The 13657-nt window shown below is 37.0% G+C and overlaps 1 protein-coding gene across 1 annotated transcript in view; it reads right to left on the bottom strand.

Moving 5' to 3' along the window:
* Window positions 1-13657, bottom strand: part of TTC27 (tetratricopeptide repeat domain 27) — a 134035-nt gene that overhangs the window by 78225 nt on the left and 42153 nt on the right. The window contains exon 9 of the mRNA XM_074165184.1: window positions 5362-5428. Coding sequence (XP_074021285.1) covers window positions 5362-5428 — 67 coding nt within the window. The remainder of the gene's footprint in view (window positions 1-5361; window positions 5429-13657) is intronic.

Below are 13657 nucleotides of genomic sequence, written 5' to 3'. Positions count from 1 at the left end.
TATAGAAGTCCCTTGATCGTAACACGCTAATAAGGGAAAAAAGTAATATTCTCCCACACTGGGCTAAGTGCTCACCACATTTTCCACAAAGCCCATTTTCCCTGGACAAAGTGAGGACTAGGACAGATGTAAGTGGTAATGTTAAGGTCCAGCTGCAGCTCTTTAATCCTGCATGTTCTATTGGAGTGTCATATCAGACTATGAAATACTGAATTGCCTCCCCAGTACGTAAACTATAAACTATAGTATAAGCTTTCTACAAATCTGTAAAAACTTGTATTGCAGAGTCTAATCTTATTCATGTTTTTTTTTAAAAAAACCCATTTTTCTCTTTTGTAAGAGAAAAATGCAACATCATCCAGTATTTATTTTATTTAATCCTTCTCCTATTTCCCCGCAAGAACTGCATAATTTTGCCATTAAAACATAAGGAAGATTTACCAGTTCTTACATAGAGCTTTCATGTGTTCCTGGAACTCTATTACATTTCAGAAATACTTTTTAGCCTCCTGTTCTAAAGTTTATGTTCACATGACGGACATCTTTTATGAAATTTTAATGTAATTTAAAAAAAAATTCTTTTTAAAAATATACTGAAATATCATATACATTTACATAACAGTGTTGTTAATTAATCTCCTCTTTGGTATATTGTCTTAACTGCATTACCTATACAAAATAATGCAAACAGCAAATATTTACTAGAAGTGATTTTAAGACCTTACTTTTGCTCAATTACAAAAAGGATTATTTTTTCTAAAAAAGTATTTGGGCCACTGATACACAGAGATCAGTAATGTACTCGTGAATTTCTAGGGAAAAACTGCTGCCCACTATAAAACCCAGCAGGCTTTAGATTCGTATTTTTACATTAAAAAACAATCCACTGAAATTAAAGATGGGATAAGGAAGCACATTTAGGCATTGTAAAACTAACTTGGGGGGCTGGGAGTAAACTAAGCTACAAAACCTCAATGCGAAAGCAGTACTGAGTTAGTTCTTTGGTTTATTGCATTGTATATTTCCTACTTTCTATACAGAAAGCTCTGAAAAAAGTTTATTATAAGGAAGAAACCAGTAATCCTAACAGAGAAGCACTGGGTTTCACTGCTGGTTTACTGCCCCTCTTTTCCTCTCTTAAAAATGGCTTTTAAATGCAATATTCAGTTAGCTAAAGCAGAAAAATTTGTCAAATATTATATGCATTACTATTTCTCTAAAGCAGCTTGTGTGACATCTGATTTCTAAACAAAATCTTAGCTTTCTTAGGAGTCCAAGTGCTTACTATAATGGAATTAATTAAAAACATTATAACTATTTCCCTAAACCACTATGCATAAGAAAAAAGAATATTTAATTCCTCTTAAAATCAAATGTTTAATTTTGTGCTTATTCTTAACTGCATGATCTTTACTTCTCATGTAAAGATATCAAATCAGCAATTTAACTATAAGCAGAAAAAAAAAGAAACTGAAATGCATCTAATTTCAGCTATTGATTAACATTTTAAAAGTTGAAATATTATTCTGATGACAGATGAACAGATTTGACGAGAACATCTCAAACACAGAAATTCAAATTATTGTACCAAGAGGAGCTACCCTGCCAATGAGATTACATACACAACTACACAGGATTTGATACACCCCCACATCTTGCTTAAAAAATTAGCAATACTAAAAGTAATTCTTAGTTACAAAAGTTGGTGCTTTTAGGACAATGGCAACTATTCCCAAGCGACTTCAGTAAATCAAAAGCAGCAATTCTTTTGTATTTGACTGCAGTCACCAAGCAGTGACTAATAGTGATTTAATACTGTTATTTTTAGGACCGTAAGCTGCATTGTTTAAAATATATCTATCTATCTATATATATCTTAAAGATCTAGCAATTTTCAACTTCTACAGATATAAAAGGGAGTTTAGAATGCCTGTTTGCCAAATTACAGCTAGTATGAGGCAGGACCACATCATCTATTTGAGTTCAGTTTGATCATCCGTCCCCTCTTGTACTATCTGGACCTTAATTTTCTCTGCTTAAGAGAAATTGCAGGTCACAGGCATTTGTTTCGCAATATCCCAAGCAAAAGGATCTCTTGACGATTCACTGACCTATTAAAAATGCTTTACAATTTTTCAAGTTTCCTAAGATATCTTGAAATGCCCTCCTTTCTTCAGGAAACAAATTTCAGCAGATAGCAGATGAATGCATGACAACCATCTAACCAGCCTGCAGATTTAGGAATCCACATGTAGGCTGAGAAGATGCCTGCTCACACACACACACACACACAGAGCAGTTTAAATGATGCTAAAGAAACTACTAGAGCAGCATTGATAAAGTGCTTATTTGCCTGTTTCACTAGGTAGTACCAAAGCTTGGTAAATACCTTAAATACCAGTGAAAACATTTGCAGTGCCGCTTATTTACTCAGCTAGCAGACACCCCAAGAACCAAAGGCTGTGTTAACGTTCACACGGAACATCCCTACTGCCAGGGAGCACAGCGATGGATTTGATTGCCTCCGTGACTCGGAGGTGAGAAGCAGAAGAGCTCAGAGATTTTATCATGAAATTCTGCAGTGACTATCCACAATTTTATGCTCAGGTGCAAACTCCATAAAAGATGCCTTTATTGAAAAGAAATTATATAACCTAATATCTGATTCCTGTTTTCAGTTTCCAGGAAAGATTTGGGATGGTAATGCTATAATTCATGCTTGTTCTTGTTTGTGTCTTGGGAGCACAGGTCAAGATCAAAAGAGAAAATAATGCTAAGAATTAATTGTGTCCCTATATCCAGTTAACTTTTAAACATTATGCAAAAGTTTAAAAGAACACTATTCTGATAATGAAATTTATTATTTCCCTAATTTTTAGGCTACCATCTATTTCTTTAAGTCACTGCTGGCCACTGAATTCCACGCTATTGGAGAGATCTACATTCCTGCTCATTTATCGCTACTCAGAGCACAAAATGATAGGGAAGGCTATGCATCTTTCAGCTGGGTTTCTCTGGAGATCTATCCTGATAGTGGCTGCTGATCTTACAAGGGTGAAGCAAGCTCTAGCTGAATTAGAGGCTCTATAAAAAGACAAATAAATAAATGAATGAAAACATAATCTCCTCACAGTCACTGCAATAAATATTTAAGGAGCGAGTTAATCAGCTCTCCTTTGATTTTTGAGGAATCAGCCACTAGATGGCAGAAAAATGCAGCTTAATTTTCTCATCATTATGAAGAATTCACCCAACAGATCCCTTGTATCTCAGGCAACAGGTAATATGATCTCTCAAGCAATGTCAGACAAAAGCTAACAGTAAAGCTGAGTTTTTTTCTTGCCTAGTATATGTGCTACCTTGACTTTCTCTCCTTTACTGTAAAACCTGGAGTGTTTATAAATGTTTGAAAATTCAAGTGTTAAAACAAGTAGACCCCGCTCCTAATTTCATTATTCTGGAAAATACACAATTACAGGAGTAGGGCCAATCTTGTTAAAGATGTTCTGTTATCACAATATTACTCCATTTAATATTCAAAGGATAGAATATGTGGAGAAGTTATTTCAAGATTCAGGTATACAACATCTGCTTTTCCACCCAAGAACTATGCAAACAATAGTGGGTAGTGGGAAGACTGAGCAGGCAGTATACAAAAAACATCCAGGGAGTTTGACAGGAAATAAAACATGAGAATCAAAATTCTGAGTTTTCACAGAAAACCGTCAATTTAAAATATATTATTTTAACAACAAAAATGGCAGGGTTTGTTTGAACGAAATCATATGCATGCCTTGAAATTTCATACATTTGCATTAACATTATTTTATTTTTGCATAAAAAAAATTATACTGTATAGTTTCACCATTTTTTAAAAAGTTTGCAGTACTCAGTTCACCTTTTTTTTTTCATTCCTATTGCCTTTTCTACATCTTCATTTCCTTTCTTTGTACATATTCATTCTGTCTGCCAGTTTTTTCCTCTCCTTTAATGATCATCGTTCTTTAATATTCTTAATAAATTACTAAAATATGAAGTGAGAGTGGACAGTCTCATTATCTCTACATCTACATTTTTTCCTGCTCTCTATTCCCATCTTAAAAAAATCCAAACCAACAAAACTGCAGTTCAAAACAGAGTATTTCAGAAACTACGAATATATTATGAGAAAGCACTATGATCATTGTTGCAACAAATAGAAAATCTACATAAACCAAACTGTTTTACAGTGATTCACTCAGCTCCCTCATGCATATCTTACATGTACTGTATTAGCATAGGGACCTAAACAAACACTACTCTAAACCCAGCCTATTTTGCATCTATTTATCTAATAAAAAGACTAAGATTTTCTTTCTTAGAGATTGAACTTCCTTTTATGATCACAAAAAATCCCGAACAAACATTACCAGTACCTTAGAGTACTGTCCACAGTACTTGCACATAACTACAAGAGTCTGTGGTAAAATTCTAGCTCTGCTGAAATCAAAGGGATTTTTGCTGAGATCCTATCTGCCAACTTGTAACAAGAATTTACTTTCTCAGATGGCACTGCTACGGCTAGAGGGTCTCAGACTATAAGGCTTGGTAGGAGAGCAAGCCCTCTTTATTGCACCAAAGCTGAAGGCTAACATCGTGGAAAGTAAGCAAAAATGGCAATATAATCACTGGCCTTTCTTCCTTTTTCCCCTGCCCCATGCCATATAACCTAATGTCGGAAAACACACAAAATCAGAAAAGATTGAAGAAGAAAGCAAATTATGTTTTGTCTTAAGTAAAAAAAAAAAAAAAGAAAAAAAGACAACAAAACCCCAAATATTTAAAAAATACTGAGTTAGAATTTTCAAGGTTTCTTTGGAAGTTATAGAATTGTTCTGCAGCAAACGAGCTATTGAACTGAGAAGAAACATATCTAAGCAGAACATTTGATACATAGGCTGAATAAATCTGACAGAATAAAGCTGAAATTCCTTTTGAACTCCATTTAAACAATGTTCAAAGAACACCACTTTCAACACTGGTACCATAGGAAGAGTTTGCTGTAAAAATGCATAGTTTAACATTACATTATAATCAACATAGTTTATAAAAACTAAAACAAATAAAAATGTTTTGCGCATGTTTTCAGGGGAAATTAAATTTTTAGATGTCAAGTTTATCCTGCATGAGGATGGCTCAAAACTGGGCTGAACTTCAGCATCACTTTAACTTCTAGAAATCAGAAAAAGTTAATAAAATAACTGAGTACTATAACAGATTTGGTTTACAAACGGTTTCACGACTAATATGATTTATAGGTTACTGCTTGGTACTTAACTTAAATATTAAGTGTTTACTAAGAAGTCCAGATAAATTACTTACTGAAGTAAAAGCCAGAAGTTCCTCTTCAGTTAATTTGTGTATTGGATTGTTCTTTTGGAAGTCTATACTGTAAAGTAAAAAAAAAAAGAAAAAAAACCCCAATGCTGATTTAATCTTTAGAATACCACTATGCAGAACATGTTTTTCAAACTTGCAGAAATCTAAAGGACATCCTGGAAAACTGTTACAGTGACAAATTAGAGTATGGCATGTGCAGAAGGCCTAGACCTAGGAGCAGTCACAGAAAAAAAAAGAATCATTTAGGGGACCAAGATATTTTAGTATTGCCCTTCCAAGACCATTCTAAATCAAAACACCTTGCTCAGCTTAAGCTTACGGGAATAATAATTTTACAAATCCTAAACAGTTTGAAATCCATTCCCTGCTTTATAGAGGTCTGTTTCCAGTTAAAATTCTATAACTAATTGAACACAGATTCTGAAAGAAAAAAAACACAAAAAGTGCTGAAGGGTAATCTCAAACACATACCCTCTTTCTAGTTGCTCAAGGAACATGACCACAGGGGTGCCTCTCTCACTAACCAGCATTATCACTAGCTTGTGGTACACAAAGGGGGAAAACCAGAAGGATACACAGAGATAAGTATTAAAATTACTTTATTCACAATTAGACATGTTCACAGAGATGATAAACTTGGCTTACAACTCTACATGAGTGGATGGTGGATGTTCTCCTTAGACAACAGCCCATGAACATTTACCAATATACTACAAGAGATATCTACAAGTGGCACAAAGAGCAATAAGGTTACAATTCAAGCTCCCAGTGAAAACAAAAGATATCAAATGAAAATATATTCTAAATCATACCACAGAGTAGGGATCATCACTAAACCTATATAATGGCTATATACAAAAGCTTAAATTCATCACAATATTTGTTAAACTTTGTGGCAGGCTTCATGCTATAGGTTAAAATTGTAGATTGCATATTAATTGTGATGATAGATCACAGATTGAAATGATGCTCTATACTTTACATACCTTATTTTGGAGATGAGACTTTGTCCCAACAAGTTGCACAACATGGTGGACTGAAAACTGGATGAACTGCCAGTCTCAAAATATTATGACAAGCAGCATGAAGTCTAGCTGGAGGCCAGTGACTAGTGGTCTATGCCAGGGATAAATAACGATTAACACCTTCATTAATGGTCTTGATGATGGGACATGATGCAAAGTCCTGTGCTTGGAGAGGAGCAGATGCATGTACCAGTACAGGTTGGGGGCAGACCATCTGGTAACAAGCTTAGCAGAAAAGGTCATGGTGAAAACCAAGTTGAACACGAGCCAGCAATTTGCCCTTGTGGCAAAGTCAAGATTTGGGCCACATTAGGAAGAGTGCTGCCAGCAAGTCGAGGGAGGTGATTCTTCCCTCTACTCAACACTGGTGAGACCACACCTGGAGTGCTGTCACCAGCTCTGTGCTCCTCAGTTCAAGAGAGATGTGGACATACTGGAGGAAGCCCAGCAAAGGGCCACAAAAATGGTTAAGATAGTGGAGCATCCGACATACAAGGAGAGAGAGAGAGTTTAACCTGGAGAAGAGAAGGCTTAGAGGGATCTTATCAATGTGTATAAATACCTAATGGCAAGGAGTAAACAAGACAGAACAAGACTCCTCAGTGGTGCCCAATGAAAGGACAAGAAACAATGGGCAAAATCTGAAATCCAGAAAATTACATTAAAAAACAGTAAGCAAAATCTTCATTAATGTGAGGGTAGTAAAGCACAGGAAGGGGTTATCCAGCAAGGTTGTGGTATCTCCATCCTCGGAGATATTCAAGGCCCAATTGGACATGGCCTGCTCTAGTTGACTGTTTCAAGCAGAGAAGTTTGACTAGATGATATCTAGAGGTCCCCTTCCAATCTCAACAATTTCATTAAGTTTTCATTTAATGATACTTAGTTTATATTTTTCAGCCTTATGCTTTGTTAACAAAAGGAAGAACGGAGTATATTTCCTACTGAAAGCTAGAAATAAGCTGACTTTTTTTTTTTTTACACTGTACTTAAAAATTTCTCCCTACATTGTGCATGTTACCAGGTATCACAACACTGATCTCTCTTGCCATCCTTTTCCAACTACCTCATGTAGAATACAGAAAGACTTGTTTTTCTTTTTTTTTGGTAAGGTTTTTTCCCCCTTAATTTTAGTAGAAAAAAAAATTAATCTAGTTTCATTTTTCTTCCTGAAGAATAACTAATGTAATATTTATGCTCTGTCCAGGACATACTGTAGGCTCAGAGGAACAAAGGAACTGTCTAATAGATTTACACTGTCTTCGTACCCGAGTATACTTAATGAGACTATACATAAGCTGTGAGAGTTGAAAGGAAACTGCACAAAGAAAACAGTTTGAGAAATGCAGTCAATTGCCATTTATTTATAGAGTGACTGAACATCCCAAATGAAGTATGAATCTGCTTTTCAGTAGAGAACACCGCTCTGCCTTCTAGTGCTTCTAGTCTAAAATGGTCAAGATAGAAAAGGTAAACACATTGATTTTCTTTTGGTAAATTCTACCTAGGTGTACGAAGAACTCATTCTGAAACTTTTTTTATATTATATTGCTTTTTACTTTCAAGTTATCTCCCCCACCACTTGCTTATCTGTCAGCTGTGAAAGAAAGGCCAGAGTGCCTGATGTGTTTTGGTTCTTCCTTTAAAGAAAAGACACAATAAAGTATTAAGATATAATAGAAGAATTCTAAGAGTAAGCAGCAACGCACTCAAGATAGCAAAAAGAAAAATCGATGCCATTGAAGCGCTCTTATCTCTTTGTTTTTGCAGGCCCACAAAAAGAAATAGATTTGTGTAGCAGAGTGCCAAGCCTCCTTCCTGATGGCGTAAGTCCCTGCCACATTGCACCCCCACTACATGGAGGAACAGGGCCGGGAGGGGGGGGAATGGAACCACCAACCCACAGGAAGGGAAAGTTCTTTCTGGAGAGCACTGCTTCAGGATTTCTAGAACGGCTATTCTTTAGGAACCACCAATATTCATCAAACTCGAGCAACCTAGGGATGAATACAGATTAAACACTCAGGAAATTAAAGGATGACTCTATTCTGCCAATGCAAATGGCATTTATTCAGAGGACTGCAGCCAAATACAGGTAGGCTGAGAGACAAAGCAAAAGGATAATTACACCCCTTTCTGAGATTCAATTTCCTACTTCTATTAGGAAGTAGGATTCCTTTCCCCCTCTTCGCTTGTAACTTAGGAGATCTACTCTTAAATAGTGCTTTTCTTGATGCTTTCTTATCAAACTTTCCCAAAATATCTGGGAAGTGGGGGCAATGATGATGACATACAACTACAAAACCCCAAAGCAACCAAAATTGTTGGTGTGCACAGTGAATTTTTTTAAGTGTATTTAAAAAAAAAAAAAGAAAAGTTATCACAGAAAGTAAGTGGCATATGGCAGCTGCTCTCTCAATTTATTAAAATGGGGGGGGGGGGAGGGGGGCTGACCCTGTCTGGATGCCAGGTGCCCACCAAAGCCGCTCTATCACTCCCCTCCTCAGCTGGACAGGGGAGCGAAAATATAACAAAAGGCTCATGAGTCAAGAACAGGGAGATCACTTACCAATTACTGTCATGGACAAAACTGGCTCAACTTGGGGAAAATTAATTTATTACCAATCAAATCAGAGTAGGATAATGAGAAAATAAAAACTAAACTCAAAATGCCTTCCCTCCACCCCTCCCTTCTTCCCGGACTTAACTTTACTCCCAATTTTCTCTACCTCCTTCTCCCCAGCAGTGCAGGGGGGATGGTGAACGGGGGCTGCTGTCAGTTCATCATATGTTGTCTCTGTCACTCCTCCCTCCCCCTGAGGAGGACACCTCAAAACTTTCCTTGTACTCCAGCATGGGGTCCTGTCCAGAGGAGACAGTTCTCCATGAACTTCTCCAACGTTAGTCCTCCCCATGGGCTACAGTTCTTTGTGAACTTCTCCAGTGTGGGTCCGTTCCATGGGGTGCAGTTCTTCAGGAGCAGACTGCTCCAGTGTGGGTCCCCCACAGGTCACAAGTCCTGCCAGCAAACCTGCTCCAGCATGGGCTGCTCTCTCCATGAGTCCACAGGTCCTGAGAGGAGCTTGCTCCAGCACAGGTCCCCATGGGGTCACAGACTCCTTCAGATGCACCCATGTGCTCCGGCATGGGGTCCTCCAGGTGGATATATCTGCTCCACTGTATGTCCATAGGCTGCAGGGGCACAGCCTGCCTCACGACGGTCTTCACCACAGGCTGCAGGGGAATCTCTGCTCCAGTACCTGGAGCACCTCCACCCCCTCCTTCTTCACTAACCTTGGTGTCTGCAGAATTCTCTCATATATTCTCACTCCTCTCTCTGGCTGAAATTGCTGTTGTGCAGCAACTTTTCCCCTTTCTTAAATATGTTATCCTTGAGGCACTACCACTTTCACTCATGGGCTCGGACTTGGCCAGTGGCAGGTATGTCTTGGAGACTGGCATTGGCTCTACTGGACACAGGGGAAGCTTCTAGTAGCTCCTCACAGAAGCCACCCCCGTAGGCCCCTCGCTACCAAAACCTTGCCTTGCAAACACAATACAAATGGTAACATCTAAAGTTGTTATGTTATATAATAAAGAATCTAAAAGCATGCCAGGTTTAGAGTTGATGATTACTCACAGCAACAACAAGTCAAAAGAATAAAATGTACCTATTTTTTAAAACTATTGAGAGATTTATGTGCAAGTGCAAACATCTGTGTGAGCTGACATAAAATAAGTAGGTTGCTCAACCCTGAACCAAAATTAATATAACTGCAGTTCTTGAAGGTTCAGGGTTTCATGAAAAGGGTTTTTTCCCTTCTTTGATAATAATAATCCTCTGACTAATCAACCAAGTAGTTTTTATCCTGTAACAATACAGGCACAATACAGCAAATTGGGGGGGTGGGCGAGTGAGAGGAAGAGCATTACTGACCAGAATTTTTTTTAAAAAAGATTTGCACATTATTGTAGGGAAAAACATCACCAGAAGAGCTAAAAGAGAAAAATTTCTACAGAGGAAAGCTTAAGAGATCTTCTAAATCTTCTTCCTGCTCTACAAACCTCTAACTTCAGACAACAGTTTATCCAGTCTATTCCTAAAGACCTCCCATGATGGAGGTTCCACACATGCTTCATACCATTTATGCTGATGTTTCATAGTATCATCAGTTTGAGCAAGCTGTATGAGCATGGCCACAACGAAATAACAACGATGCTTTTGATTGAGTACTGATGAGAATGGGCTTCGGAAAGCAAGTGAAGACCTTGATATCACATTATATTCTTGTTATGTTCCATAAAGTTGGACTCTGCCAATAAGGAAAGCTATTATTCCTCCTTGCTGATTTAACTTGTGTGGTTCTGAATTTTGGTGGAGACCAGTTGAAAAAAAAAAAAAAAAGAAAAGTTTATTAACTATTAGAGTAATGCATTTCCCCTCATCTTCCCACAGAAAAGACATGATGTTATTGGTGGGCTTTTTTGAAAGATTTAGACAACACTGCTAGGAAACAATTCTGTCATATATATCACTGTCTTTTTCCTTCCTCATGAAAATTGAGAAAGTAATAAAGAATTTCTCTGCTTCAGTTACTTCTTTCCTTGTCCAATGTCAGCTGCCAGCAGAAATACTTAAGAGTCAGGTTGAGGTAGTCAACAGAAGTCACTAAACACCAGTCACTAATACAAACGTGACTTCAGGTGAAAAATAACACATTTCTCTATCCATGGGGGGAGAAGAGGGAAGTAAAAAAGGCAACAAGAAAACTTTAAATATTACAAGACCACCACCACAGCAGCTAGGCAACCAGAATGTTAAGTGACATGACCATAGCTTTTGAAAAGCATGGATAAACCAAGTGACAGTTAAATTTTGACAAAATTAGGACTTATTTTTCAGCATCCTAAAGATATATTGATTCAAGCAGAAAGGATTAATCCTCTCCTTATTCTAGAAAGATTTTTGTCACAGCTTTTTGAAGCATATAGATGCAGTTCTTTCAGGTCAAAGCAGTGATAAAATAGGTCTCTAATTTACATTTCTGCCACATCCATGTACAATGCTTTAAGATATGTAAGTACAAGTAATGCAAACCATGAAAGAGAAAAATGAAATTGTTTTAATGATTTTCCATACAGAATCAAATCAAACTTAAAGCTATATTTTAAATCTGCATCTGAATCTAGAGTAGAATTGTAGCTTGGTTTTAAGTATTTTTAACGACTGTGTTAGCTATTGTCTTTATGAACATTTCATTTCTACGCCATGTATTCATTCTGATTTCAAGGACAGATTAAGCAGTTCACCCCAGAGAATTCCAGGAGTAGAATTTAGGATCTGCTGCTATAGGATCTATTATCAGGCATCTTTTCACAACAATATGAAGACAAGTCACCAATCACCACATCGTTCAGCTATGCAAGGTCCACTCTTGAATCCTGTCTTAGGGAGTTGAATGGAATAGAAGAGGGGAAGAAAACAAAAAGAAATAGACATTCTTTAGACAGATAAAACAGAACCTTAGAGTAAGATCTACTCTGCAGCAGAAAAAAGTATTTTCTAGTAAATCAGTAAAAGCTACTTGCCAATAGCTTATACTTTACAACCAATTCTTTAATCCGATTAATCAGAACTACATTGGCAGCCTAACGGGTAAAGTATCCAGTTTAACTAATTAGTTATATAGTTTGGGATTTAATTAGCTATAATCTTTGTAACAGTGGAATTAATAGCAACCATTCCAAAGTATCTCTTTTTGGATTATTACTGAATATTTCTGTTCCAAGAACTGTTTTAGAAAGTTGTCAAACATTAAAGAACATTGTTAAAAGCGTTCTTCAGATAACTGAAGTTGTATTAAAATGCGGAATAATGAAATATCTCTAAAAATATAATTACAGAGTCCAAAAGGTGTTTAAGGAGCAAATAACTAAAGAGTAAAAATGAGTGCTAAATCCTGCTTCCAATACAGCAGGAATGAAGAACTGTGAGAGTCCACAGGACCAAAGTGACAGCCCTGGTATAAAAGCCATTGCAGAGAAACTATATGAATTCACTGCATTAGCATTAATTGCAGAAGAATATAGTAAAATTCCCACCAGAGAGCCTTTTTGGGTAAGGGAGAGAATTACAGGAGAGAAGACTCTTTCTCAAATTAAAAAGCTGCAAAAGAGGTTACATGCTAAGAGCTGGGTGTTAAGAAGTTAATAGGACCAAACAATATTCAGAAAAAAAAAGTTTAAAATTAGTTTTGGGATGAAATAGCTGAGACACTAAAAGCCGTGTATAAGTCCTCATTTAAAACTACCTCAGAGCCTGAAGACAAGAGCAACAAAAATGATGCCAGCCTTCAAAACCGGTGTCAGGGGATCAGTGTAACTACTGGCTTGTAAACATATCATCTGTTGTAGGTAAGTAAGGAGAGACTATATAATGAACAGAAGGACTAGAGGTACCTGGACAAATACAATGTGTGCGGGGAGAGTCAGCCAAGCTTCTGTACAAAAAAACCCCAACTCCTGCATTACAAAAGCTGTTGGGGGCTTTTAGAAGGTTTAACCAGTGTGAGGATATACATAAACTGGTTGATGAAATCAACTTGGATCTCTGTAACATTTTTTGAGAAACCCCTCACCTAGAAGAACTTTCAAAGAAACTGAGCATTCACATGAGATAAGAGGGAATGTCTTGGCAAAGGTCAGTGATTAAAAGATAGGAAATGGTATGAGAAAAATAGTCAGCCACCCCAACAGAGAAGGTCACCAGTGTAATCCGGTGGGTTTGGGCTGTGATTTGTGTGCTATAATATTAATAAATAAACTGGAACAGGAGAATGTATAGTGGGCTGAGAAAACTTGCAAATGATATGACATTCTTTGAAGTAAGGATGTGAATAGACAATAATGAGTTGCAAAAAGACCTTACAGGATAGAGCAAAAGGGTAATAAAATAAAAATGCCCAGTAACGAACAACAGAAAACAGTCCTCACTTCACAATAAATGATGGGCTCTGATCTGACCATTTCTATTCAGAAGCAACTCTAGCACTGCAGCTGCATGAAAACATTAACTCAGTACTAGGCAGCTGTTAAGAAGGCAAATCAAAATGTGAGTAATTAATTAGGAAAGTAATAGAGAATAATGTACTAGGACATACCACATGAAGTATACAAATCAATAACATAAAGCCTACATAAAATATGACACAAAGCCTGTCCTTTGTCCACCCATGAATAGTATGTTCTGTTCC

Source organism: Numenius arquata, chromosome 2 (genome assembly GCF_964106895.1).
Source record: "Numenius arquata chromosome 2, bNumArq3.hap1.1, whole genome shotgun sequence".
In the NCBI taxonomy this organism is placed as follows: domain Eukaryota; kingdom Metazoa; phylum Chordata; class Aves; order Charadriiformes; family Scolopacidae; genus Numenius; species Numenius arquata.
Note: the sequence above shows the minus strand (reverse complement) of the source record. Positions and strands in the feature narration are given on the sequence as shown.